Here is a 22,821-nt window from a genome sequence, read left to right on the forward strand (position 1 = left end):
GGGGGAGGGCCAGCCCCAGGGGCCTCAAGGAGTGTGGCCAGCAGCTGCTTCTGAACTCCACAGCGATGGGAGGTTTTATGGACATCAGCCACAAAGGGACTGAAGATAGGACTGGGAATTTCCTTCCTCAGGGTGAGGCAGGGGGTGCAGAAGAAAGATCACTTATTTGCATGATAAAAGATTATAATGCAATGGTTATCTTCAAGTATGATGGGAGGTTCTTGTATAGGAGCCAAATCTGAAGTCCTTAATGAACTCAGAAAAAAAATCATCTTAATTTCTTAAAAATAAAATAAAAAAACCCCTTGCTGTGCAGCACCTGTGAAACCCTTCCTGGGGAGGAGCTGGTATGTGTGGTCCAGCCCAAACTCCACACCTGTCTACTGAAGAAAATGTGGAATTTTTTCCAAGTCTAGATGGGATGAGCAGACCTTTGTCAGTTTGGAAAACAAATGATTGCTGATTTAGCAGCATCAGAGAGGGCCAGAGTCCCCCACTGGGCCTGCCAGCCGACATACGGTTTGCAAACGGGTTTGCAGAGTGCCCTGAGGAGTTGCAGTCAGGCCCGACGTCGAGGTCTGATACTGTCCACAAGCCAGTCACTCTGGGCTTCCCATGGCCATCTGTGTGACATGGAACCAGAAGGACAGTTGACAGCATGAGTCAGAGTCCCCCCAGGGAGATTTCTCCTCCCAGCTCCAGGTCTGGGCCAAGATTCTGTCCCCCGTGTGGGGGGTGCGCACGCCTGCCTGTGTCCAATCATCTTACACCATAGTGGAAAGACCTAGGCGATGGCTGAACTGTGGGACACATTCTCCGGGCCCTGGCAATGCCTGCGAGGCGGCCCAGCACACATCCACAGAGAAAGGGGGATGGGAGCTGTCCTCGGCTCAGGAAGCATGTAAAATGAAGTCGGCAGAGAAGTAGCTGGCTGTGCTAATAATCTGCCATTGGAACAGATATATCTACTCCCACTGTAGGGTGGTTCAAACTCTAAGTAAGAGCTTCCCCAAGAAAGCTGCCATTAGAGATTCGCACGGACCATGCGCTCCTTGTAGCTGCTGAGACACAGTCGTGGAGAGAGCTGAGCCGGGGTGAGAAGAAGCCCTGTGCCCCACTGCAGGAGGGGCAGACCTGTTGCTGCTCAGACTAGGTGCCAGGCAAGGGAACACGAGCAAACAGGAGACTGCACGGATCTACCACGAAACTTGAAATCACCCCTCAGGACAGCTCAGTGAAGGAACGCTGCACAGCAGTACTGCACTCCCAGAGTCTGTGTGTTACGGGGAAATGTGCCAGCACAGCATAAAGAAGTCTCACTGCAAAGAAGCTCTGCTTCTTAATGTTTAGAAACAACGACCTTCTTCTGAGCAAGGAGAGGAGACTCTCTGAAGCACCTGACCTGCCCTTGCTTGGGAAGCATCCCATCGGGAGAGCTACGCGGCAGCACGGTGCTGGTCACAGCACATGGTTCAGTGCAGCCAAGGGTCAAAGTGATGGTCTGTAGACTTCTAGATCAATCGTGACTATGCTGAGCAGTGGAAGGAAAGAGCAGCCCCAGTGCACTGCTTATGGAGAGGCTGCACCTCTGCCCAGGCATGCCTGTGCTGGCAGGAGCAGCAAGCTCAAATGCCCTCACGGGTAAACAAAACCCATGGCATGAGAGGATCGGGTCTTAAGTAATTCATGTTTGAAAAGCCACACAGTAAAGACATTCAGCTCAATAAAGAGAAAAAAAAATGTGTTCTCAATGTGGGGTCATATCATTACTGTGGTGGCACACAACTCCCACACACTGCCCAGAAGACAAAGTGCTTTGGGGGAGTCTAAGGGTGGGCAGAGCCTGGGGTGCACTGTGGGGGCCTCTTCTGAGGCTGCTGACCTCCAGGGCTCCCCTTCCCTGTTCAGTTGCTCTCCCCCAAGGTGAGGACCCAGGCCACTCACCGGATTTGGATCTTCCATGGGCAGCACTCGAGGCAATAGTGAGAGACTGGGGCTTTACAGGGTCCCCTGGGACGGAATAGCTGCCGGCACTGGGAACCTGGATATAAGGCCCCACTGCAGCAACCCTGCCGGGTGTGCTCAGCGGCGACTGTGGTGACGATGTGCCATTCACACGGCTCAGCTATAAAACGAGAAGAAATGAGAGTTAAGATTCCCCTAAATTAAAAGAAATCATAGTGTGACAGTCTGCTCTCTCATTTGTTTATTTTTAAGATTTCATTTATTTATTTGACAGAGTGAGAGTGAGCATGTGCACACAAGTAGGCAGAGGGGCAGAGAGAGAGAGGGAGAAGCAGACTCCCCACTGAGCAGAGAGCCTGACACGGGGCTCCATCCCAGGATCCTGAGATCATGACCTGAACTAAGGCAGACAATTAACCGAGTGAGCCACCTAGGCGCCCTAGACTGCTCTCATTTGAGCCACCCACTAAATAATGTGCCCTTAGGAAGCTCCATCACCCTGAAAAATCAGCACCTAGAAAGGGCAAGCGTCGAAAGAAGGGCCACAACCCAAATCCTATCTGAGTGATTCTCTCTTTGATAACTTCTACCCATCTGTGAGCCGAGAGAGACAAGAGCTAACGGCAGAACAGAACAGCTTCCAGGACACCTCCATGGAGCCCTCTTACCTGGGGGATGCTCTCCCTCCCCTAGGTGAGCAGAGCCTTCAGTCAAAGCCTGGGCTCTGAGCCTGGCTTCAAACCCTGCCTTGCCGCTTACTCACTGTGCTGCCTTGGGCAAGTGCAAGTGACTTAGTGTCTCTAAACCTCTGTGCCCATGTCCGTAAAGTCAAGATAAGGCTTCCTGTAAGGACTGAACAAGCCATGCAGGGCACAATGACAGGGCCTGGCACCAGGTGAGGCTCTGGCAAGATCCCTGAAGACAGCTCTGCCATTCTCAGCAAGGACGCCACAAGAACAGTGATCACGTAATGCTGCCTAACAAGAGGGTCCATACCAGGGATCTAACAGGAGAATCACTGATACCTCACAGGCCCCCACATACGCTGTGAGAGATCCATAAGCTCCTAGAATTGTTTGCAAAATTCTGCATACATGAGCATATCACTTTGGGGAGAGGGTCCAGGACTTTCACAACTGCCCAAAGGTGCCTAAGACCTGTGGGTGGAGCCACATCTCTGCAGAGTCACCAATTTCTTCAAGAAGATCACCTGAACGATCAGGTGGAAGGCAAGAAGTCACGTTTCCCTAGCCATCTGTGACACTTAATTTTAGGTGTCAACTTGTGAAGCCATGGTACCAGATATTTGGTCAAACGTGTCTGGATGTTGCTGTGAAGATATGTTTTACCTAAGACTGACATTTAAATCAATAGACTGAATGAAGCAGATCGCCCTCCATATGTGGGTAGGCTGCATTCAACAGGTCAAAGGACTTGAGAGGCAAAGACTGAGGTGCTCAGAGAAAGAAGGAAGTGGCCTGCAGATAACCTGCCGCCCTGAGCAGTAGCACCCAGAGTCCCCTGTGTGTCCAGGCTGCAGAGTTCAGGGGCACAGCCACCACAACCATGCAAGCCAATCACTTAACGTCAATCTCCGCACTTATCAATCAGTCTCCCTATGCCTCCTCGTTCCATCTCCCAGAAGAGCCCTGACTGATAGAGCACAACTAAAGAACGCTGTGTGAGCAAGTGTGGAGAGCACGCACACAGTTGCTCATTGAGAGAAAAAGGAAAGCGGTTATTTGAAAACAGAGTGACACAGATTACCCACTGACCCTCTGGTTAAAAACAAGAGGAGACTGATCTATAAATAAAGCCTTTCCCTGACACTACCTCTTATGACACGCAAACTAGTGGCAATGGCCTCTTCCTCTGGCACCCTCCTAACCCACCCACCCCTGGCAAAGCCCAGACGCCCACACTGGCCTCTCGAGAGCTGCTTTCAGAGCAGCAGCAGCAGCTGACCAGAGGCCACTTGTCACATTGGGAAAGCACCAATTACTGGCTGTGGCTGAGGGTCCCAGCTAGCTCATGGCTGCTCCCCTGACTCGGGCTCTGCATGTAGGCACTGCTTCCTTCAAACCCTGACGCCACTAGTGATGTCCAGCCACATATGGTGCACAGCGGTCCCTTCTCCCACAAACTCTGAGGATGCTCGTGCTCAGTGAAATGCCAAGAGTAATGGCAGGACTGGGGGACACCTAGCCTGGCGAAGGGCCAGAGGCCCTGGGACATGCATATTATACAGAAGCTGCTAAAGGAGTGAGGTAATGACCTGGGAAGATACCTATGTTGCAGTTAAAACAAAAAATGAGGAGAACAGTGTGGATGATATCATTCCTACAATTCCATTTTCAATTAAAAATTAAATACTGGGACACCTAGGTGGCTCAGAGGTTGAGCATCTGCCTTTGGCTCAGGGCCTGATCCCGGATTCCTGGGATCGTGTCCCACATCAGACTCCTTGCTTGGAGCCTGCTTCTCCCTCTGAGTCTCTGCCTCTTTTAATGTGTCTCTCATGAATAAATAAAATCTTAAAATAAAATTAAATACCTTTTCATCTTTATTAAGCAAAAGACTAGAATCATTAAAACTATCATCCTTGGAGAATGTGAACAGGGTGGAAAGGACTTTCACATTTTCCTTCAATTATTTCTGTACTGTTTTCATTTTTCAGAGCATTTATTACCTTTGAAAGTCAAAATACCAAAAAAAAAAAAAAAAAAAGGTCAAAATACCAAACAAAGCTTTTTAAAAGACACTAACCCCTTACATAGCACTTTGCTTGAGAGTTTACAAAGCTCTTCCATGGGGGTTATTCTAAGAATCCACACGACTGCTGGGGCAGGGAGGACATCTCAGTTTATAGCGAGGACACGAGTCTACTACACAGGTCAAGGAATATGCCCACATGGCACGGCTTACAGTGGTAGAGTATAACACCAGAGCCAGAGTGTCACCCAGGGAGGGGACAGGACTGCATGGGGGCCAAGGGGCGGGGAACACCAGCTGTGGCTGTGGACAGTGCTGGTTTGGATTCCAGACACCAGGAAATAAACGTAGCTTTGGAAAGAGAGCTTTTTGCTATCATTTTTTTCTATGGTTTATGGCCAATGTATGTTTTATCAGCTGTGGTAAATCAGGAGAGCAAAATGCCATTATAGTGAAGATGTACAATTGTGTGCTGAATCATTTTTAGTTTATCTCACACAAATATTTTCTTTCTCACATGCCTGAATTTTCTTCCCATAAAGACGTTCACGCAGTTCATTGATCCGCTTGTCCATGACGGCCACCTCCATGTTGCGTTTATTTAAGAGTTCCTTCTGCTGCTGGAGCTTTGAAGTCTGTTCCTGGTTAAGCTGGTTACGAATCTGAAAATAAAAATACAACTTTCATGATTTGCATTAAACAGTCAAATGCTCATTTCCAGGGAAAGTAAAACAAGAAGAAAAAGCAACATCAAGTACTTATGTGTATCTGTATATATGCACTGTCTCCCCTGTGCTATTTCACAGCTATAGCACAGATGAGGCCAGAACAGCTTTTCTATTTCCAGAGCGACTGGTGCCAGCAATGAATGCAAGACACCATGACCATGGCCCCTGGGAAGGCAATGTCACGGACACCCACATGGAGCATGTCCTCTAGAGATCAGAGGACAGGTGTCTGCTCCACTCCACACAGTGCACTGAATGAACATCTTACGTGGAGGCAGCAGGAAATTTATAAGAGATGGTCTCGTCTGCCTGCTGGAATGTACGGGTATTATTCTAGCAGATGGTAACCAGCACTTAAAAAAACAAATGAACCACAGAAGGCATCCATGTGCACTGTAAGGTTAAGGCTTATTAAGTTCCTCCAGGGGCACACGTGTACTAGGAACACTCACATGTGTGCACCAGACAGGAGACAACATGAACTTTGCAGCCTAGACTCTAGTCAGGAAGCTTGCAAATGGATACATTTAAGCAAATATCCTACATTAATCACACCTCACCACAAATATCCTTAAAAACTTTTGGGGCACTTGGGTGGCTCAGTTGTTAAGTGTCTACCTTTAGCTCAGGTCATGATCTTGGGGTCCTAGGATCGAGCCCCACTCAGTGGGGAGCCTGCTTCTCCATCTCCCTCTGCTACTCTCTGGCTCTCAAATAAATAAAATAAAATAAAAAACTCTGTATTTTTAACAATTGCTTAAAATTCCTACATTTTATTTCTATGCACCTATGTTAGAGAACTTAATGGCAACAAAAGCATTTTACTCTCTGTAATTAAATATTTTCATTTCATAAAATAGAATAATTTTTCTGCCAAGTGCTAACAGAACTGTAGAACTTCTTTGTGGCTTGGAAAATCACCTGCTGAATAACTTCTGAGAAATGGAAATCTTGAGGGCTGTTCTGAACTGAATGTCTGTGTCCTCCCCAAACCTATAAGTTGCCCTAACCTTCAAGGTGATAGTATGGGGAGGTGGGGCCTCTGGGGTGAGCAGGCTGAAATGAGGTTCTGAGGGTGGAGTCTCCATGATGGGGTTAGTGCCCTTATAAGATGAAGGAGAGGAACCAAACTGTGAGGACACAGCAAGAAGCCAGGAAGCAGACTCTCACCAGGAACCTGATCCTGGACCCAGGCCCGGGAGCTGTGAGAAATCAGTGTCTGTGCTTCAGTCCCCCAGGCTGTGCAGGTCTGTCAGAGTGGCCCCAGCTTAGTGGAACAAGGATGTAACAACAGGCATCTATCTCATCAAAACACAGTGAACACAGAGACCTTGAATATCATTCTAAAGCTTAATTTTTTCCCTAGTTCATTACATTGTCAATTAAATTCTGTACTGAATTTCTTTACTGAAAACATGCTAAATGCAAGATGCCAGTCACAAAAAAAAATATTGTATGATTTGCTCATATGAAATTTCCAGAATAGGCAAATCCAGAGAAATAGAAAGTAGATTCATGGTTACTTAGGGATAGGGGGTGGTGGGGTGATGGCAAAGAGGCACGTGGCTTCTTTTGGGGGTGATGAAGATGTTCTAAAGCTGACTGTGGTAGCGGATGCAAAACTCTATGAAGATACTAAAAACCACCTAATTGTACACGGTATATGGGTGTATTGTATGCCATATGAATTATATCTTAAAGCTGTTTTAAAAACTCTTTGTAGTAAGCACAGTTTGTGCCTACTATTACCCTAGAAGCCATTCACTTGTCTCCACTTTCTGAGGTTTCGGCCCACATTAGGAAGAAAGCCTGAGAGATGCTTAACGTCAGTGTTCCCCAAACCCTGCGAGTCACCTGTAGCTCCTGGCACAGTCTCTTCAACTCCGCTGCTGCCGGTCCTGCCAGCTTGCCACTGTAAGACTGGAGCCCGCTCAGCTTGCCTCTCTTTAAATCTTCCAGTTGCTGACTGAGCTGATCAACTCGTAAAATTGCAGTCTGTACTTCCTGCTTCTTTTCCTGGAACATGGCGCTGAACCTTTCTATCTCAGCAGCTATAATTTCCCAGCAATAAAGAAAAAAACATATCTTAGTTGATAGTCTTTTTTTTTTTTCTTCTGCAGAGTATTTTGTTATTTTGGCTTTGTGATTTCTTCATTTCAATACATTCAACTCTAGTGTCATCTAGTGCCAGACTTTGGGGGGAGAACTGTGATATGCATAATCCAACACACTTTTCAATAAGCCTCTGGAACACATGATGTGACTGCCCACATGGCAAACTTTATGTGCAGTGACTACTGGATATTCTTTAGTGAGGGCAACCCGTCCAGAGGCTAGCTTGGCCAGGCCACTTAGGAATCCCAATGCAGCCACAGAGCAAAGGCTTTGTAAGGGCAGGTATCCAAACTGTCTTGCTTGTCACTGTAACACAAAGTAGGCACTAAACGAATTGATAATAAAACAACAAAGAATCCACACACACAAAAATAAAAAGTGAGCATTTGTATGGTTTATCTTACTACCCAGATGAAGTTCAAGCTGTTCAATTAAAATAGACCCTCATAATGAGCGCAGTCTCATGGCCCTGCAACCCCAGCCCAGAGGGCAGCTAATAAATTACAAATGCAACCAAGGACCTTCCCAAACCACTTAACCTAACTGATCCCGTTCTTTTAGATGCAGGTAACAGAGCAAAACCTCAGTGCACTTCCTATAGCAGGATCTGGCACCAGTCTGTGTCTGAAAGTGTCCGTAGCTGGACTCTTTCATTTTATCCATGTCTGAGCATGGGTAATGAGGGAGGCCGCGCAAGCGTACACAGATTGCCGTTCATAATTTTGCTGTAGTCTACTTGTCCTCTCATGGCGCGGATTTTCTTCAGCTTATTTTCCTGGGCTTCGACTCGTTCTTTCAATTTCTGAAGCTTCTCATTCTCAGAAATAGACTGCTGCTGGCGGCGCTCCTGCTGCTTTAAGAAATGTAAACGCTGCTCCTGGGAAAAGAGAGAAACAGGGAAATGCGAGATCTGAAGCATGTGATCACGGTCATACATGTAGATGGTTCGAGTGGCTCCCAATGGATCACCCATCTTAATGAATATTAGAGAAATGCTTGCGCAATCTCGCAAACACCAGCCCACACAGAGCCAACACTACTGGGCACATATCAGTGAGAGTCTGAGATGTTTCCAAGTGCATTTTACTAGGCATGCTGACCTACACCGCTTGGTTTATCAAGATGCTTCCTCAGAACATCTCCCAGCAGGAGAACGTCAAGTCTGTGTGTCACATGCACTCATATACGATCTCCTCTCCTTCCTGTCTGGGAAGCCCCATCCAGCCCTAGTTTCCTGCTTGTCAGGTCAACGTTTCCTGCTGCCACAAAGCAGCTTCCCAAGGTCCCTTAGTTACCTCTTTAAGGAAATGGGCACTGACCAGCACAGGGTCTTATGTTGAAAACAGACAAGGTGATCAGTAAGGAAAAAAAACCTCTAATTTGCTAGGTAACCATGGATAGTCAAGAAGTGCTTGTTTTCTTTAGGGATAGTTTCTTCAAAACTAATGAAAAAGGGCAAAAAAAAAAAAACAAAGAAAAAAGAAAAAAGAAAAAGGGCAGCCCTGGGTGGCACAGCGGTTTAGCACCGCCCACAGCGTGATCCTGGAGACCCTGGATGGAGTCCCATGTCAGGCTCTCTGCATGGAGCCTGCTTCTCCCTCTGCCTGTGTCTCTGCCCCCCACCCCTGTCTCTATGAATAAATAAATAAAAAAAAATTTTTTTTTAAAGACCGATTTCTTTAAAAAAAAGAAAACTAATGAAAAATTCTGCAAACAAGAACAAGACAGTCCTAAAATAAAAATATGTACAGGGACACCTGGGTGGCTCAGAGGTTGGGCGTCTCCCTTTTCCTCAGGGTGTCCCACATTGGGCTCCCTGCATGGAGCCTGCTTCTCCCTCTGCCTGTGTCTCTGCCTCTCTCTGTGTCTCTCATGAATAAATAAATAAAATCTTAAAAAAAATAAATATATGCAGTACTCTTCAATAGCCTTTTTCCTATTCATATAAAAACACGCTTTGAGGGTAACAGTGGACATAAAATACTCATGGTCCCACACATAGACATAAAATAGACCAAAGTAAAGAGGATTAAGTGTGACAATGCAAGTCACACATTGCATTCTAAAGTAAGGAAACACATATACTTGAATATGTGAAGCACATACTTGTGTTAGATTTAACTTATCATTTACACTGCAGAAAATACCCAAGAATCTTTTTATTAGTAATACTCGGGATCAATATTTGGAAAGAAAAAGCTAAACTAGAAATGTTATAATTGCATAATACTATGTACATTTCATCCTAGAAATCTTATTAATGGGATAAAATACTTCCCAATTTACTTAACTCTTATTTTTTATTCTTGTAAATCCAATAAAATTTGCAAGACAACTTTTAAAAACAAATTCAATTTATGCTGTTACATATCCATGAACAAGTGACTAGTACAATGAATTCTATGCCCACTCAGTAAGTGAGAAAAGTGGTTCTCAGGCAACTCTCTCTATGAGGAAGCAACAAGAACCCTGGCAGAAATGTTTACGTATTTTCTTTATCTCACAGTTTTTCACAGTAGTTTCAGAACATTCAAAATCATTACAACATGAATACTCTCCAGCATGCGTAAGTGATAGGTCTGATTTTTTTAGTCCATGACAAGAATAATTTCAAATCTTGTCACAGCATTTCAACGACAAATGCAGAACTCAGTGTACATAAAAAGTGTTAACTCCCCTGCATCGTAATAAACCAAACAAACTCTGTGTAGTGGCATAAAGGGAAGCCTGGATAACCCACTGTCATTGTCTCAGGGGCCCATGAACAGTGTCTTCATCCAAATTTTATCTCCAGTTGATGAATGAAGGTCAACCATTTCCTATTCTGGGGAGTCTGAATATGCGAGTCAAGAGTCCTGTTCTGGGATCCCTGGGTGGCGCAGCGGTTTGGCGCCTGCCTTTGGCCCAGGGCGCGATCCTGGAGACCCGGGATCGAATCCCACATCGGGCTCCTGGTGCATGGAGCCTGCTTCTCCCTCTGCCTGTGTCTCTGCCTCTCTCTCTCTCACTGTGTGCCTATCATAAATAAATAAAAAAAAAAAAAAAAAAAAAAAAAAAAAAAAAAAAAAAAAATAAAAAATAAAAAAGAGTCCTGTTCTGATACCTTCCTAACTTCAAGAAGCTGCAGTACTCATTTATCGTTACGGAAGAGATCACAAAGACAGAAAGACACTGTTCAATACTTTCGTGACATGGTTCAAGTGGTATCCGTGAATGCAGTAACTCCCATCTAAAATAACCGCCGAAGAACACTCTTTTTGAACATTTTCCCACCTCTGCTTTACAACTCACCTTGGCAACCAACATTTGCTGCTGATTTTCAATTTGCTGTTGTTGCCTAGCTGCCATATCCTGGAGCTCTGAGAGGGTGAGTTCTACACGTGGATTTCCAACCTACAGGGAACAAAACATGCTCAGGCTAGAATGTAGGTTTATCTGCATATCTGCATAATTATTCTTCTCTAGTGTCAGAACACATACACATCAGGATCTTAAAATAGATTCCCTTCTAGAAGTTAGGATAATACTATTTTTTAAAAAAGATTTTATTTATTCACAAGAGACAGAGAGAGAGAGAGAGGCAGACATAGGCAGAGGGAGAAGCAGGTTCCCTTAGGGGAGCCCAATGTGGAACTCAATCCCAGGACCCTGGGATCATGCCCTGAGCCAAAGGCAGATGCTCGACCACTGAACCATCCAGGCGCCCCTAGAAGTTAGAATAATACAAAATAATTGTACATAAGAACTATTTTTGGATCCCTGGGTTGCTCAGTGGTTTAGCGCCTGCCTTTGGCCCAGGGCACAATCCTGGAGTCCCGGAATCGGGTCCCGCATTGGACTCCCGGCATGGAGCCTGCTTCTCCCTCCTCCTGTGTCTCTGACTCTCTCTCTCTCTCTTTCTCTATCATAAATAAATAAATCTTTAAAAAAAGAACTATTCTTACTTGTTGACAGCTTTTATTAAGTAACAGCTTTTTAAACAACTAGATACTATATTAAAAAGGGACCCACCTTATAGGAATGCAAACTGATACAGCCACTGTGGAATGCTGGAGTTTCCTCAAAAAATTATAAATAGAATTACCATTGGGGTAACTGGGTGGCTCAGTCGATTAAGCATCTGACTCCTATAGCCATTCAGGTCATCATCCATCTCAGGGTCTCAAAATCAAGCCTTATGTCAGCACAGAGCCTGCTTAAGATTCTCTTGCTCCCTCTCCCTCTGCCCCTCCCCCACCTCTCTTTTCATGCTCTTTCTTAAAAAAAAAAAAAAAAGAATAAATTAAAAATAAACAAAAACAGAATTAGCATATGATATAGTAATTCCACTACTGGGTATTTACCCAAAGAGTACGAAAACACTAATTCAAAAAGATATATTGACCCCTATGTTTATAACAGCATTATTTATAAAAGCCATTATTTATACAGAAGCAACCCAAATGTCCACTGTCTTTATGAATGCATAAAGAAGATGTGGCCTGAATTCAGTGGACTACTGCTCTGCCACAAAGAAGAAGGAAACTTTGCGATTTGCACAACATGGATGGAGCTAGAGAGTATAATGCTAAGTAAAACAAGTCTGAGAAAGACAAATACCATATGATTTCACTCACGTGTGGAGTTTAAGAAACGAAACAAAGGAACAAAGACAAAAGAGACAAACCAGAAAACAGACTCTTAACCACAGAGTACAAACTGATGGTTACCAGGGGGAGGAGGGGAAAAAGGTGATGGGAATTAAGAGGACACTTATTTTGTTGAGCCAGGTCATGGATAGAAGTGTTAAATCCTTACATTGTACACCTGAAACTAATACTGCAACTCTGTATGTTATCTGGAATTAAAAAACAAAATAAGAGACCCAACTGAGCAAATTTTTGCAGAAGTGTATTAAAAAGGACATTCCTCTTTTCCTCTTTTGGACTGGTTATTTAAGGGTATATCTGAATAAATGGGGATGTCACATGTTTTGAAGACACACCACCTAAAGTGTGTAGGTGACACTAGAGGACAAATGTCATCTTCATTGCCACCTGGTCTTGAGAAGCTGAAATATAGAGAAAATTCTAAAAATACAAACACCTCATTAAAAACACCATAATTTACCTCAAGGATTGACCTGTTATCGACAGAATTATATATGGGAAATGAATACAAAAAGGTAAAATCTAGAAGAGTGGCAACTGGTAGAATTGGAAGGAATGTTCCTATTCTCTGTTAATGATGATAAATAATAGCATCAGGCATTTTTATTGTGCTTATCACGTGCCACACACTGGTCTAGGTACCTTCTATTAGTGAATTCATCTGAGCCTCACGGGGACACTATCATTTAAGTACTACTGTATCCCCGGTCCAGAGATGAGAAAACAAGCACAGAGTAGTTCACACAATCTGCCACAGGTCAGACTGCACATGCAGCAAAGCAGGACACAGAGTCCTCGGCTTCCAACATCAGTAAAGCACACTCTTCTTAAGCACACGCACACTACCTGTGTGTAACCACCATGCTGGGCATGTTACATGCATTATATGACCTAAGCTTCAGAACACATCTGTGTGGAGAGCAGAGGAGGCCCACTCAGGGCGAGGAACCGCAGGGGAAAGGTGAAGAGACGGGTGTAGGGCACAGCACTGACGAGGGAGCAGAGCCCCAGTCCCAGCCACGCCCGTCTTCCTCCCGTCCCTTCTGTGCTGACCATGGCGGCCGACAGTCCCTCCCTAGACCACTGCTCTCCAACTAGGTTCATCTGTACCCTCAGGAACCCTTTTAACTTCCCTACTTCTGTGACCTCTGTTCCACCGACTCCAGGCTTCCCCAGATCTTAAGGTAATTCAAGCACATTCTTGAAAAATGGAATCAGAATTTGTTCAACAATCTCAACTGGAACCCCCACCCTGTTTCCTGAGGAAACAATATGGAGCAAGCCCCTTTTCAAAAGTAGACACTGGAAACTGCCAAACTACAGAAACTTCCATTTGAAAAGAAATTCGTTTATTCCCCACCCCCCACCCCCCAAAAAAATTTCTGGCAGAACCATTAAAATGCCCAAACCTTTTTTTAAAACTCTAATAAAAGGGTTACTAATTTCCACCTACAGAGATTTTCTAAATACTACAAAAAAAAAAAAAAGACTTTTTTTGAAACCTTCAGAACTTTAACTTGTTAATAGTATTTTTGACTCAAGAAAAGTTATGTCCATTCACTAAATCTTTCAATTTACATTAATTTCATTACTTTACAACTTAAGCAAACAGTATTTGGTCTCCTCTCTGTACCAGTGGCTCACAGTAACAATGAGAAGATCACGGAGGAGACATTCAGCTGCTCAGGATGACCTGCAGCTGCCATAAGTAATTAGGTATATCTTCCATATATGCTAATATATATTGTAATTAAGAACACTGTATTAAAGTAGATCTTTTTTTTCTTTTTTAAGATTTTATTGGGGATCCCTGGGTGGCTCAGTGGTTTAGCGCCTCCTTTTGGCCCAGGGCATGATTCTGGAGTCCCGGGATCAAGTCCCGCATCAGGGGCCCTGCATGGAACCTGCTTTTCTCTCTGCCTGTGTCTCTGCGTCTCTCTCTTTCTCTCTCTCTGTGTGTGTCTCTCATGAATAAATAAATAAAATATTTTTATATTTTAAATATTAATAATATAAAATAATATTTTATTTATTTTTTCATGGGAGACACAAAAAGAGAGAGAGGTAGAGACATAGGCAGAGGGAGAAGTAAGCTCCATGCAGGGAGCCTGATGTGGGACTCGATCCTAGGTCTCCAGGATCATGCCCTGGGCCAAAGGCAGGTGCTTAAATGCAGAGCCACCCAGGTGTAAGTAGATCTTACATACAGAAAACTGTACATCAGTCTATGTCTCAATGAATCCTTTCAAAGTGAACATCCTTGGGATGTAACTTTATTTTACACCTTTTAACTTTATTTTATTTCATTTTATGTTAATTCCAGTACAGTTAACATAAAAAAATATGGAATGCTTCACAAATTTGTATGTCATCCTTGAACAGGGGCCACGCTAATCCTCTCTGTATTATTCAACTTTTTCAGCATATATGCTGCCAAAACCAGCATCACCCCTGAGTAGCTTAACCAGTATTTTAAATGGGTTAGAAAAACACCAGCCACTAGAAACTTGTAGGTTAAGAAATACGTAACATTTACACGTTAATATGTATTCTCTTCATTTGTTCAATGTGAAAATTTAGCCAACAGAAGCACCTTTCCAGTTTTTTAAGAAAACAAAAACCTTCAATGCAAATTCAATCTTTTTATGACGAGCCTATCCCTGTGCAGTCTCTCCAGGCCAACTCAGCTGTCCTTACAATATTCAATTCTCCATATGCACTCAATTTATTCAAACAAACCTATGACCTAATTCCTCACTTATTTCTTTTGACTGCATTGAGTAAGAAGAAATCAAATCCTGCTCCCCAGGCTCACTGAGGTCCCTCCTGGCAGAGTTACCTAGTGAGTTCAGCTCTAGGTCATAGAGAGGACGAGCCGCTTCCACGAGCAGCACAATTACTGCAAAAGCTCTCTGGGTGAGGGTCCGGCAGGCTCCGACATACCCAGGCTCTAGACTGGTCTAGCACCCTTCCAGTAGTGGCTGCTACCTGGGGCCCCGTGGCTCAGGCCCCACTCACGTGACATTCTACCTCAACTCTGGACTCTAGGGAAAGTGTCTATGCTCTAGGTACCCCATGAATGCAGGTCACACTCCCATTTCTCACAACAAATGTGGCCCACCCAACTCCACGTCTAACTACTTCACCCCCTTACACAAGCAGAGAAAAACAAAAAGCTGCCAGCCCCAGCCTTCACAATCACTTATCTGGTTGTATCCCCTTCTTTCTCTAAAATTCCACAAATCTTACAAAAGTGATAAATTGACAGACTTATTCCTCTAACTTACAATACTGTTACATACAAAATATTTACTGGACAGAAAACTTACACCAGGGACCCTCTAACTAATGAGACTTCAAAAGACTTCTGGCCCTGGCAGCTACAGGTCCCAGCCCATGGCACCCAGCCACAGCCCTGACAACAACCAAGGTCTGTTGAGTGGGATTTATACACAACTCGGTGCTTCCTCACACTTCTATTGCACGCTATCACCCTCCAGAGACAGCATCTTTCCAAATTCAAAAGCCCACACATCTTTCGTTGTCTTCCTATGAAGAGTCTACATCCTCCTCACCATTTCAACTGCCTCTCCAGATTTTTTAAAAGATTTTTCTTTTTTTTAAGTCATCTCTAAACCCAATATGAAGCTCAAACTCACAACCTTGAGATCAAGAGATCAAGAGTCACATGCTCCTCTGACTGAGCCAATGGGGTGTCCCCAGATTTTTCTCAACATCTCATTAACCCAAGCCTCCTCTGGACCTTATCGCTTTCCTTCTGACCAAGTCCCCTTTTTCCTGCCTGCCTGGAAAGGCTGGAAGCAACAGTGGCAATGGAGCATTGTGAATGAAGTAACTAAACTACGTGCTAGAGATCCCAATGTGAGTAAGTGACAAAGGACGAATGGTAGGGCAGTTGTGAAGGGGTCACAGGAACTGGAGTTTTTTGAGTGATACATGCTCAACACCACCATATCATGAAAATTCACTTGCCTCGCTATGCCGGCTATAATCTGAGTCACTGAAGCTAATATTTAAGACAAGTACAATGCAGTGTCTCCCCGTTTTCAGTGAGTCTGATCAATGAGGCAATAATCCCACAATGCACTGGGCTCCCTGCTCAGCGGGGAGTCTGCTTCTCCCTCTCTCTCCTCCCTCTGCCCCTCCTCCCACCCGTGCTTTCTCAAATAAATCATCTTTTAAAAAAGCATAAATTAAACTTTTTACCATTTTATTAAAAGATAATGGTATTAAATTTAAGTATTAGCAACTTAAAAAACTTGATAAGCATATATTCTAGTCCATTTCATACACAAAACTTCAAAAATATCCATATTGTATTTTCTATCCCAATGCTGGGCTTTAAAAAAAAAATGGATAGGGATCCCTGGGTGGCGCAGCAGTTTCGCGCCTGCCTTTGGCCCAGGGCGCGATCCTGGAGACCCAGGATCGAATCCCACATCGGGCTCCTGGTGCATAGAGCCTGCTTCTCCCTCTGCCTATGTCTCTGCCTCTCTCTCTCTCTCTCTCTCTCTATCATAAATAAATAAAAATTTAAAAAAATACTTTAAAAAATGGATAAAAAAATCCATACTGAGATTTTTAAATTTTTCTTATTTTTTAAAGATTTTATTTATTCATGAGAAACAGAGAGAGGCAGAGACACAGGTGGAGGGAGAAGCAGGCTCCATGCAGAGAGCCTGACATGGGACTCAATCCCAGGTCCCCAGGATCACACCCTGGGCCGAAGGCGGCGCTAATTCACTGAACCACCCGGGCTGCCCCATACTGAGAGTTAAGCAGACTCCATGCCCAGTGCAGAACCTGAGGGGGCTTGATCTCACCACACTTACCCAACTGACTGAGCCACCCAGGTGCCCCTATGTTTACTTTTTTTTTTTTAAATAAAACAAATTATATTTATTTATTCATGAGAGACAGAGAGAAAGAGAGGCAGAGACACAGGAAGAGGGAGAAGCAAGCTCCACGCAGGGAGCCCGATGTGGGACTCAATCCCACATCCCTAGGATCAGGCCCTGGGCTGAGACAGTGCTAAACCACTGAGCCACCCGGGCTGCCCCTATGTTTACTTTCAAAATCAACTTTATTGAGGTACAGCTTTAGGCAATAAAATACACCCACTTAAGGTACACTGTTGAATGAGTTTTGACACCTGCCAGTCACTTGCACTCCTTACACCACCAACCCCACCCAACTCTCCCACAACCACGGACGTAGAGCCTGCTGTTATGTCCTAAGGGCTTCATCTGTTTGCCCAAGAATTCTATACAAATGGGGACTGTATTGTATGCTTTTTTGGGTTGGTTTCTTTCACTCCCACAATGCTTCTGAGCAGTCATGTTGCTACACGTATCAGTAATTTACTCCTTTTTACTGCTGGGTGGTATCCTGCTGTATGGATGGATCACATTTTGTTAGTCCATTCACCTGTTAATGGACATGTGGGTTGTTTCCACTTTTGGACTATAATGAATAAAGCTGCCTTGAGTATTTATGTGTCAGTATTCACGTGGACAAGTGTTCTGGCTTCTCTTGGATGACTAATGTCAAGAAAGTAGAACAGGTGGGTTGTGTGGTACTTGTGTGTTTAACTTACAGAAATTGCCAAACTGTTTTTCCAAAGTGAAGCATGCTATTTTACACCCCCATAGCCACATAGGAAAGAAAGTTCTAGCTTCTCTACATCATTGCCAACACTTGGTGTTGTCAATGTTTACATTTTAATTATCCTCTTTTTAAACAAAATATTAACCTGTTGGCAAAGAGAGGGTTCCATAAATGGTATTTAGGTAAGTAACTTAAAAAGCATAAAAATGTCCATAATTAAGTGATCAACCCCAAACATGCTATGATCAGATTTTTAATAAATAAGTTATCAATAAGTAAGAATTGCCAAAAGTTAGATGAGGAAAAGGGGGCTTATTTCCCCCCAGGCTATTATCTCATTTGTACTATGTGTATCAGTCACAACTCCTGAAGCTACCATACATCTGAAAAACAGGCTATCACAACTAGATTTTTCAAGATGTTCAGAAAGACTACACCTCACTTGATAATTATGATTGAAACCTTTGGATCACAAGCCAACAGGTAACATGGCTTTAATCAAAAGGGTTTTTTAAAAAAAAAAAAAAAAAAAAAAAGGTTTTTTTGGTCTCTTCAGGTAATTTTTTTTTTTTAATTTTAAGTTTTTAAATTATTTTATTTATTTGAAAGAAACACAGGGATAGTAACAGAGAGCACGAGCAGGGAGGATAGGTAGAAGCAGACTCCCCACTGAGCAAAGAGCCCAAAGCGGGGCTCTGATTCCAGGACCCTGAGATCATGACCTGAGCTGAAGGCAGATGCTTAACCAACCAAGCCACCTGGGCACCCTCTTCAGGTAATGTTTTAAATATAATTTTGAAACTGGTGTTGAAATAATTCAAATATTAAAAACAAATAATAAAGGTTCTCAAAACAAAGCAAGCTTGGACCAGCCCCAGCGGTGTACTCTGAGCACATATGCCACATGACAAAGAGGGGACATCTCCTCTGACCCTCTGATCCACTGTGTATATGGGTTAACTCTGCCCATATTGAAGTGTTTTTTTTTTTTTTTTAAGTATTTTCTTTATTCCTGAGAGACATGGAGAGAGAGAGACAGAAACAGAGAGAGGCAGAGGGAGAAGCAGGCTCCCTGTAGGGAGCCTCTTGCCGGACTCGATCCCAGGACCCCAGGATCATGACCTGAGCCAAAGGCAGATGCTCAACCACTGAACCACCCAGGCAACCCTTAAAGTGCTCTTGTTCAGCTTGTGCTACACTAAAGATGCTCTGCTGCACTATATTTTTAAGCTCAGTTTGAGTGCAATCTCTCCAAAAGTTGAAAAACTGGTGAAGAATATACAAAAGGAAAAGTTTACAGGGGCGTCTGCGTGGTTCTGTTGGTTAAGAGCCTGCCTTCATCTCAGGTCATGATCTCAGGGTCCTGGGATCCAGCCCCACACTGGGTTCCCTGTTCCACAGGGGAGCCTGCTTCTCCCTCCCTCTCTGCCCCCTACTTGTGCATGCTCTCACTCTCTGATAAATAAAATCTTAAAAAAAAAAAAAAAGAAGAATTTACATTTCAATGCCATTCCAAAGTATAAGTCGTTTTTATTCTCCACCTCCACCAACCATGCCTACTGTGAAGCCTTTTTTTCCTCCTTTGGCAAGTACAACACTCTCATATTACATGACATTTTATTTTCCAAGTGTATCTATGTGTTGTTTACTGCTTGTGTAAGGATGTCTCCACTGCCCAATTCATATATTGTATACTTGTGAGAATGATTTGGGAATCAACAGCCCGTATTATTCATTCAAAGGATGAATATTGCTGATAACAGATCACATCTAAATTGATCTGTGGCTTAAAACACAACAAATATTCATTATGGCTCACAGTTTCTGTGGATAAAGGATTAAGCAGTAGCTAGGCTGGGCATTTCTGGCTTAAGATTTCTCATGAGGGGTAGCCCGGGTGGCTCAGTGGTTTAGCACCGCCTTCGGCCCAGGGCATGATCCTGGAGACCCAGGATCAAGTCCCACATCGAGCTCCCTGCATGGATCCTGCTTCTCCCTCTGCCTGTGTCTCTGCCTCCCCCCTCTTTCTCTCTGTCTCTCATGAATAAATAAATAAATAAAACCTTTTAAAAAAAAGATTTCTCATGAGGTTGGGGTGCCTGAGTGGCTCATTCAGTTAAGCATCTGACTCTTGATTTCAGCTCAGGTCATGATCTGTGTTGTGAGATCAAGCCCTGCGCTAGGCTTCATGCTGGGCTTGGAGTCTGCTTAAGATTCTTTCCTCCCTCTCCCACCTCCTTCTCTTAAAAACAAACAAATGAAAAAAAAAAAAAAAAAGGATTTCTCATGAAATTGAGTCAAATTCTAGGGCTGTAATTGTCTTAAGGTATAACTGGGGTTGGAGGATCTGATTCCAAGATGGCATACTCACGTGGCTACCAGGTTGGGGCTGGCTACCAAGTGGACCTCTTCACAGACCAGCCTGAGTATATTCACAACATGGTGGCTGATGTTCCCCAAAGCAAACAATCAAGAGTGCCATGGGGAAGCTATCTTTAATGATCTAGCCTCAGAAGTCAGATTTCTCCAAATTCTATCTGGCAGGAGCAAGTCACTATGTTTGGGAGAAGGGGGGAATTAGACTCTACCTTTTGAAGGGAGGCATATTATTTTTTTTATTTTTTACAGTTTTATTTATCTATTTGACAGAGAGAGAGAACACAAGCAGGGGGAACGGCAGAGGGAGAGGGAGGAGCAGACTGCCCACTGAGCAAGGAACCCAACATGGGGCTCAATCCCGGGACCCTGGGATCATGCCCTGAGCCGAAGGCAGACACTTAACCAACTGAGCCACCCAGGTGCCCTGAAGGGAGCCATTTTAAAGAATTTGCAAACTTATTTTAAAACCATCACATCCATTTACTGTAAAATCTCATAATAACTCAGGCAGCCCTGGTGGCTTAGAGGTTTGGTGCTGCCTTCAGTCCAGGGCCTGATCCTGGAGACCTGGGATCAAGTCCCACATTGGGCTCCCTGCATGGAGCCTGCTTCTCCCTCTGCCCATCTCTCTCTGTCTCTAATAAATAAATAAAATATTTTTTAAAAATCTCATAGTAACTCTCTACTTCTTTCATTCTATTATTCACTACTTCCAGGAGTTTGGTTGTTACTCCCAACAACACTGTCACAGCACAAGGAGAGAGAATGTTTGTCTATGGGCATACTTTTTTTTTTTAATTTTTTTTTTTTTATGGGCATACGTTTAAGACAGCTAGCTAACAATGCAATTGATAAAGGTTTTATTTTTTTATTATTTATTTTTTAAAAAGATTTATTTATTTATTTATTCATGAGAGAGAGAGAGGCAGAGAAACAGGCAGAGGGAGAAGCAGGCTCTATGCCGGGAGCCCAACATGGGACTCGATCCCGGGACTCCAGGATCGCGCCCTGGGCCAAAAGGCAGGCACTAAACCGCTGAGCCACCCAGGGATCCCCTGATAAAGGTTTTAACTATAAATTCTTTTACCCTCAATGACATATATTCCTTGGTAGTCAGTTAACAGAAAAAAACCTGTGGATTTTGTCAGCAATTAAGCACCTACTGGCTAATAGTCACTTTGGATGTCAGCTCTAATCCTGATATGCTGATTTTTTTTTTTAATATTTTATTTATTCATTCATGAGAGACACAGAGAGAGAGAGAGGCAGAGACACAGGCAGAGGGAGAAGCAGGCTCCATGCAGGGAGCCCGACATGGGACTCGATCTGGGAACTCCAGGACCACGCCCCGAGCCAAAGGCAGATGCTCAACCGCTGAGCCACCCTGACATCCCTGATATGCTGATTTTAATATTCAACTAAATAACTTCATCCTTGGTTACAGATGAGACTGTCACTGTATTATTACCTATACAAAGACAATTCCCTAAGTTTTCAAGTTGTATGAGATGGTGTGCTATACTTCAATGGTCTGTCCTGCTTTCTCCTTTCTGTACTTGTTTCCACAAAGAATGCAGAGCACCCTTTGCGGGGTTTGGTGGGGTGGGGGTGGTCTAGCCATCCAGCCCTGATCTCTCTCAAAGGAGCCCCACTTCCTCTGGTTAGATTCATACTTTGATTTATATGCCATGCCAGCACTTTACCCTCAGTATGTCTAAAACCAAACTCCGCCCTTTCCTTCCAACCCTGGCTTCCTCAATTTATTTCCATTAATGGCTGTAGCATTTCCCCCAGGAACCTGGGCCTTGCCTTTGATTTGAGCCTACGTTGCTGAAAATATAAGCTGTTGCTCAGTGCTCTTTATCGCTCTTCTATCCATGCTTGCCTCTTCATTCCAAAACTGACACTTCCCACCTTCATATTTTTGCTCACATTATTCTTTCTGGCTACAAAGCCCTTCCCCCCACTTCCTAAACTCTACCTATCCTTTAAGATCTAGTGGCAATGCCATCTGCTTCCTGAAGCTTTTCCTGATCCTCTACAGAATGTCTCATACAATTGTTCTGACACTCAGGATCTGACATCACTTCCAGAGACAGGAGAGAACTCTATTTTTTTTAATGAACTCTGAATTCTAGAGATTCAACAACATGTAACGAGCATTTGCATATCATTCATATAAACCTGAGTTTATGGTTATTTTAATAGATGCTTATACAACCCCTCTGAGGAAAGTTCTGAAGTCTATTTCACAGATGAGAAAGCTGAGCTCTGGCAGGGGCTGAGGAGCTCTCCCAAGCTCAGTGGTGAGTCAGCAGCAGTGTCAACATCTCAACCCGAGTCTCCTGAGGGCAAGCAGGAGGCTCTTTCCCTCACAGGGACACACTGGCCTCCCATTGTTCTTTCACCAGGCTGTAGCACGGCACGTATGACTGCTCCAACTGCCACTCATTTACTGTATCAAAGGGTAAATGCTCTACCAGATACCATCTACTGATTATTCATTTGAATCAGGTGAAATGCTGTTTTCGGGAAAATGGTCAAACATCAATAATTTCATACGGCTCAATATAACAGGAAAGGATTAATTTCCCCCACTGAAAAACAAAAAAGCTAAAGATAATTTGATTCTAACGTATAATAAT

The 22,821-nt window shown here is 43.8% G+C and overlaps 1 protein-coding gene and 1 non-coding gene across 6 annotated transcripts in view; both read right to left on the reverse strand.

Moving 5' to 3' along the window:
- Window positions 1–22,821, reverse strand: part of PPP1R13B (protein phosphatase 1 regulatory subunit 13B) — an 89,133-nt gene that overhangs the window by 8,908 nt on the left and 57,404 nt on the right. For 4 of the 5 annotated variants that reach the window (XM_025442979.3, XM_025442980.3, XM_049113516.1 and 1 more), the window contains exons 5-10: window positions 10,812–10,913; window positions 8,223–8,397; window positions 7,260–7,456; window positions 5,199–5,339; window positions 1,945–2,125; window positions 519–623 (exon numbers count right to left, since the gene is read on the reverse strand). In XM_025442979.3, the coding sequence (XP_025298764.1) occupies window positions 519–623; window positions 1,945–2,125; window positions 5,199–5,339; window positions 7,260–7,456; window positions 8,223–8,397; window positions 10,812–10,913 (901 nt within the window). The remainder of the gene's footprint in view (window positions 1–518; window positions 624–1,944; window positions 2,126–5,198; window positions 5,340–7,259; window positions 7,457–8,222; window positions 8,398–10,811; window positions 10,914–22,821) is intronic. The other variant, XM_025442978.3, reaches the window with a different exon arrangement.
- On the reverse strand, window positions 14,507–14,615 carry LOC112658106 (U6 spliceosomal RNA). Its single transcript, XR_003135512.1, has one exon. It is a non-coding gene; the product is annotated as a U6 spliceosomal RNA (small nuclear RNA).

This window comes from Canis lupus, chromosome 8 (assembly GCF_003254725.2).
Source record: "Canis lupus dingo isolate Sandy chromosome 8, ASM325472v2, whole genome shotgun sequence".
In the NCBI taxonomy this organism is placed as follows: Eukaryota; Metazoa; Chordata; class Mammalia; order Carnivora; family Canidae; genus Canis; species Canis lupus.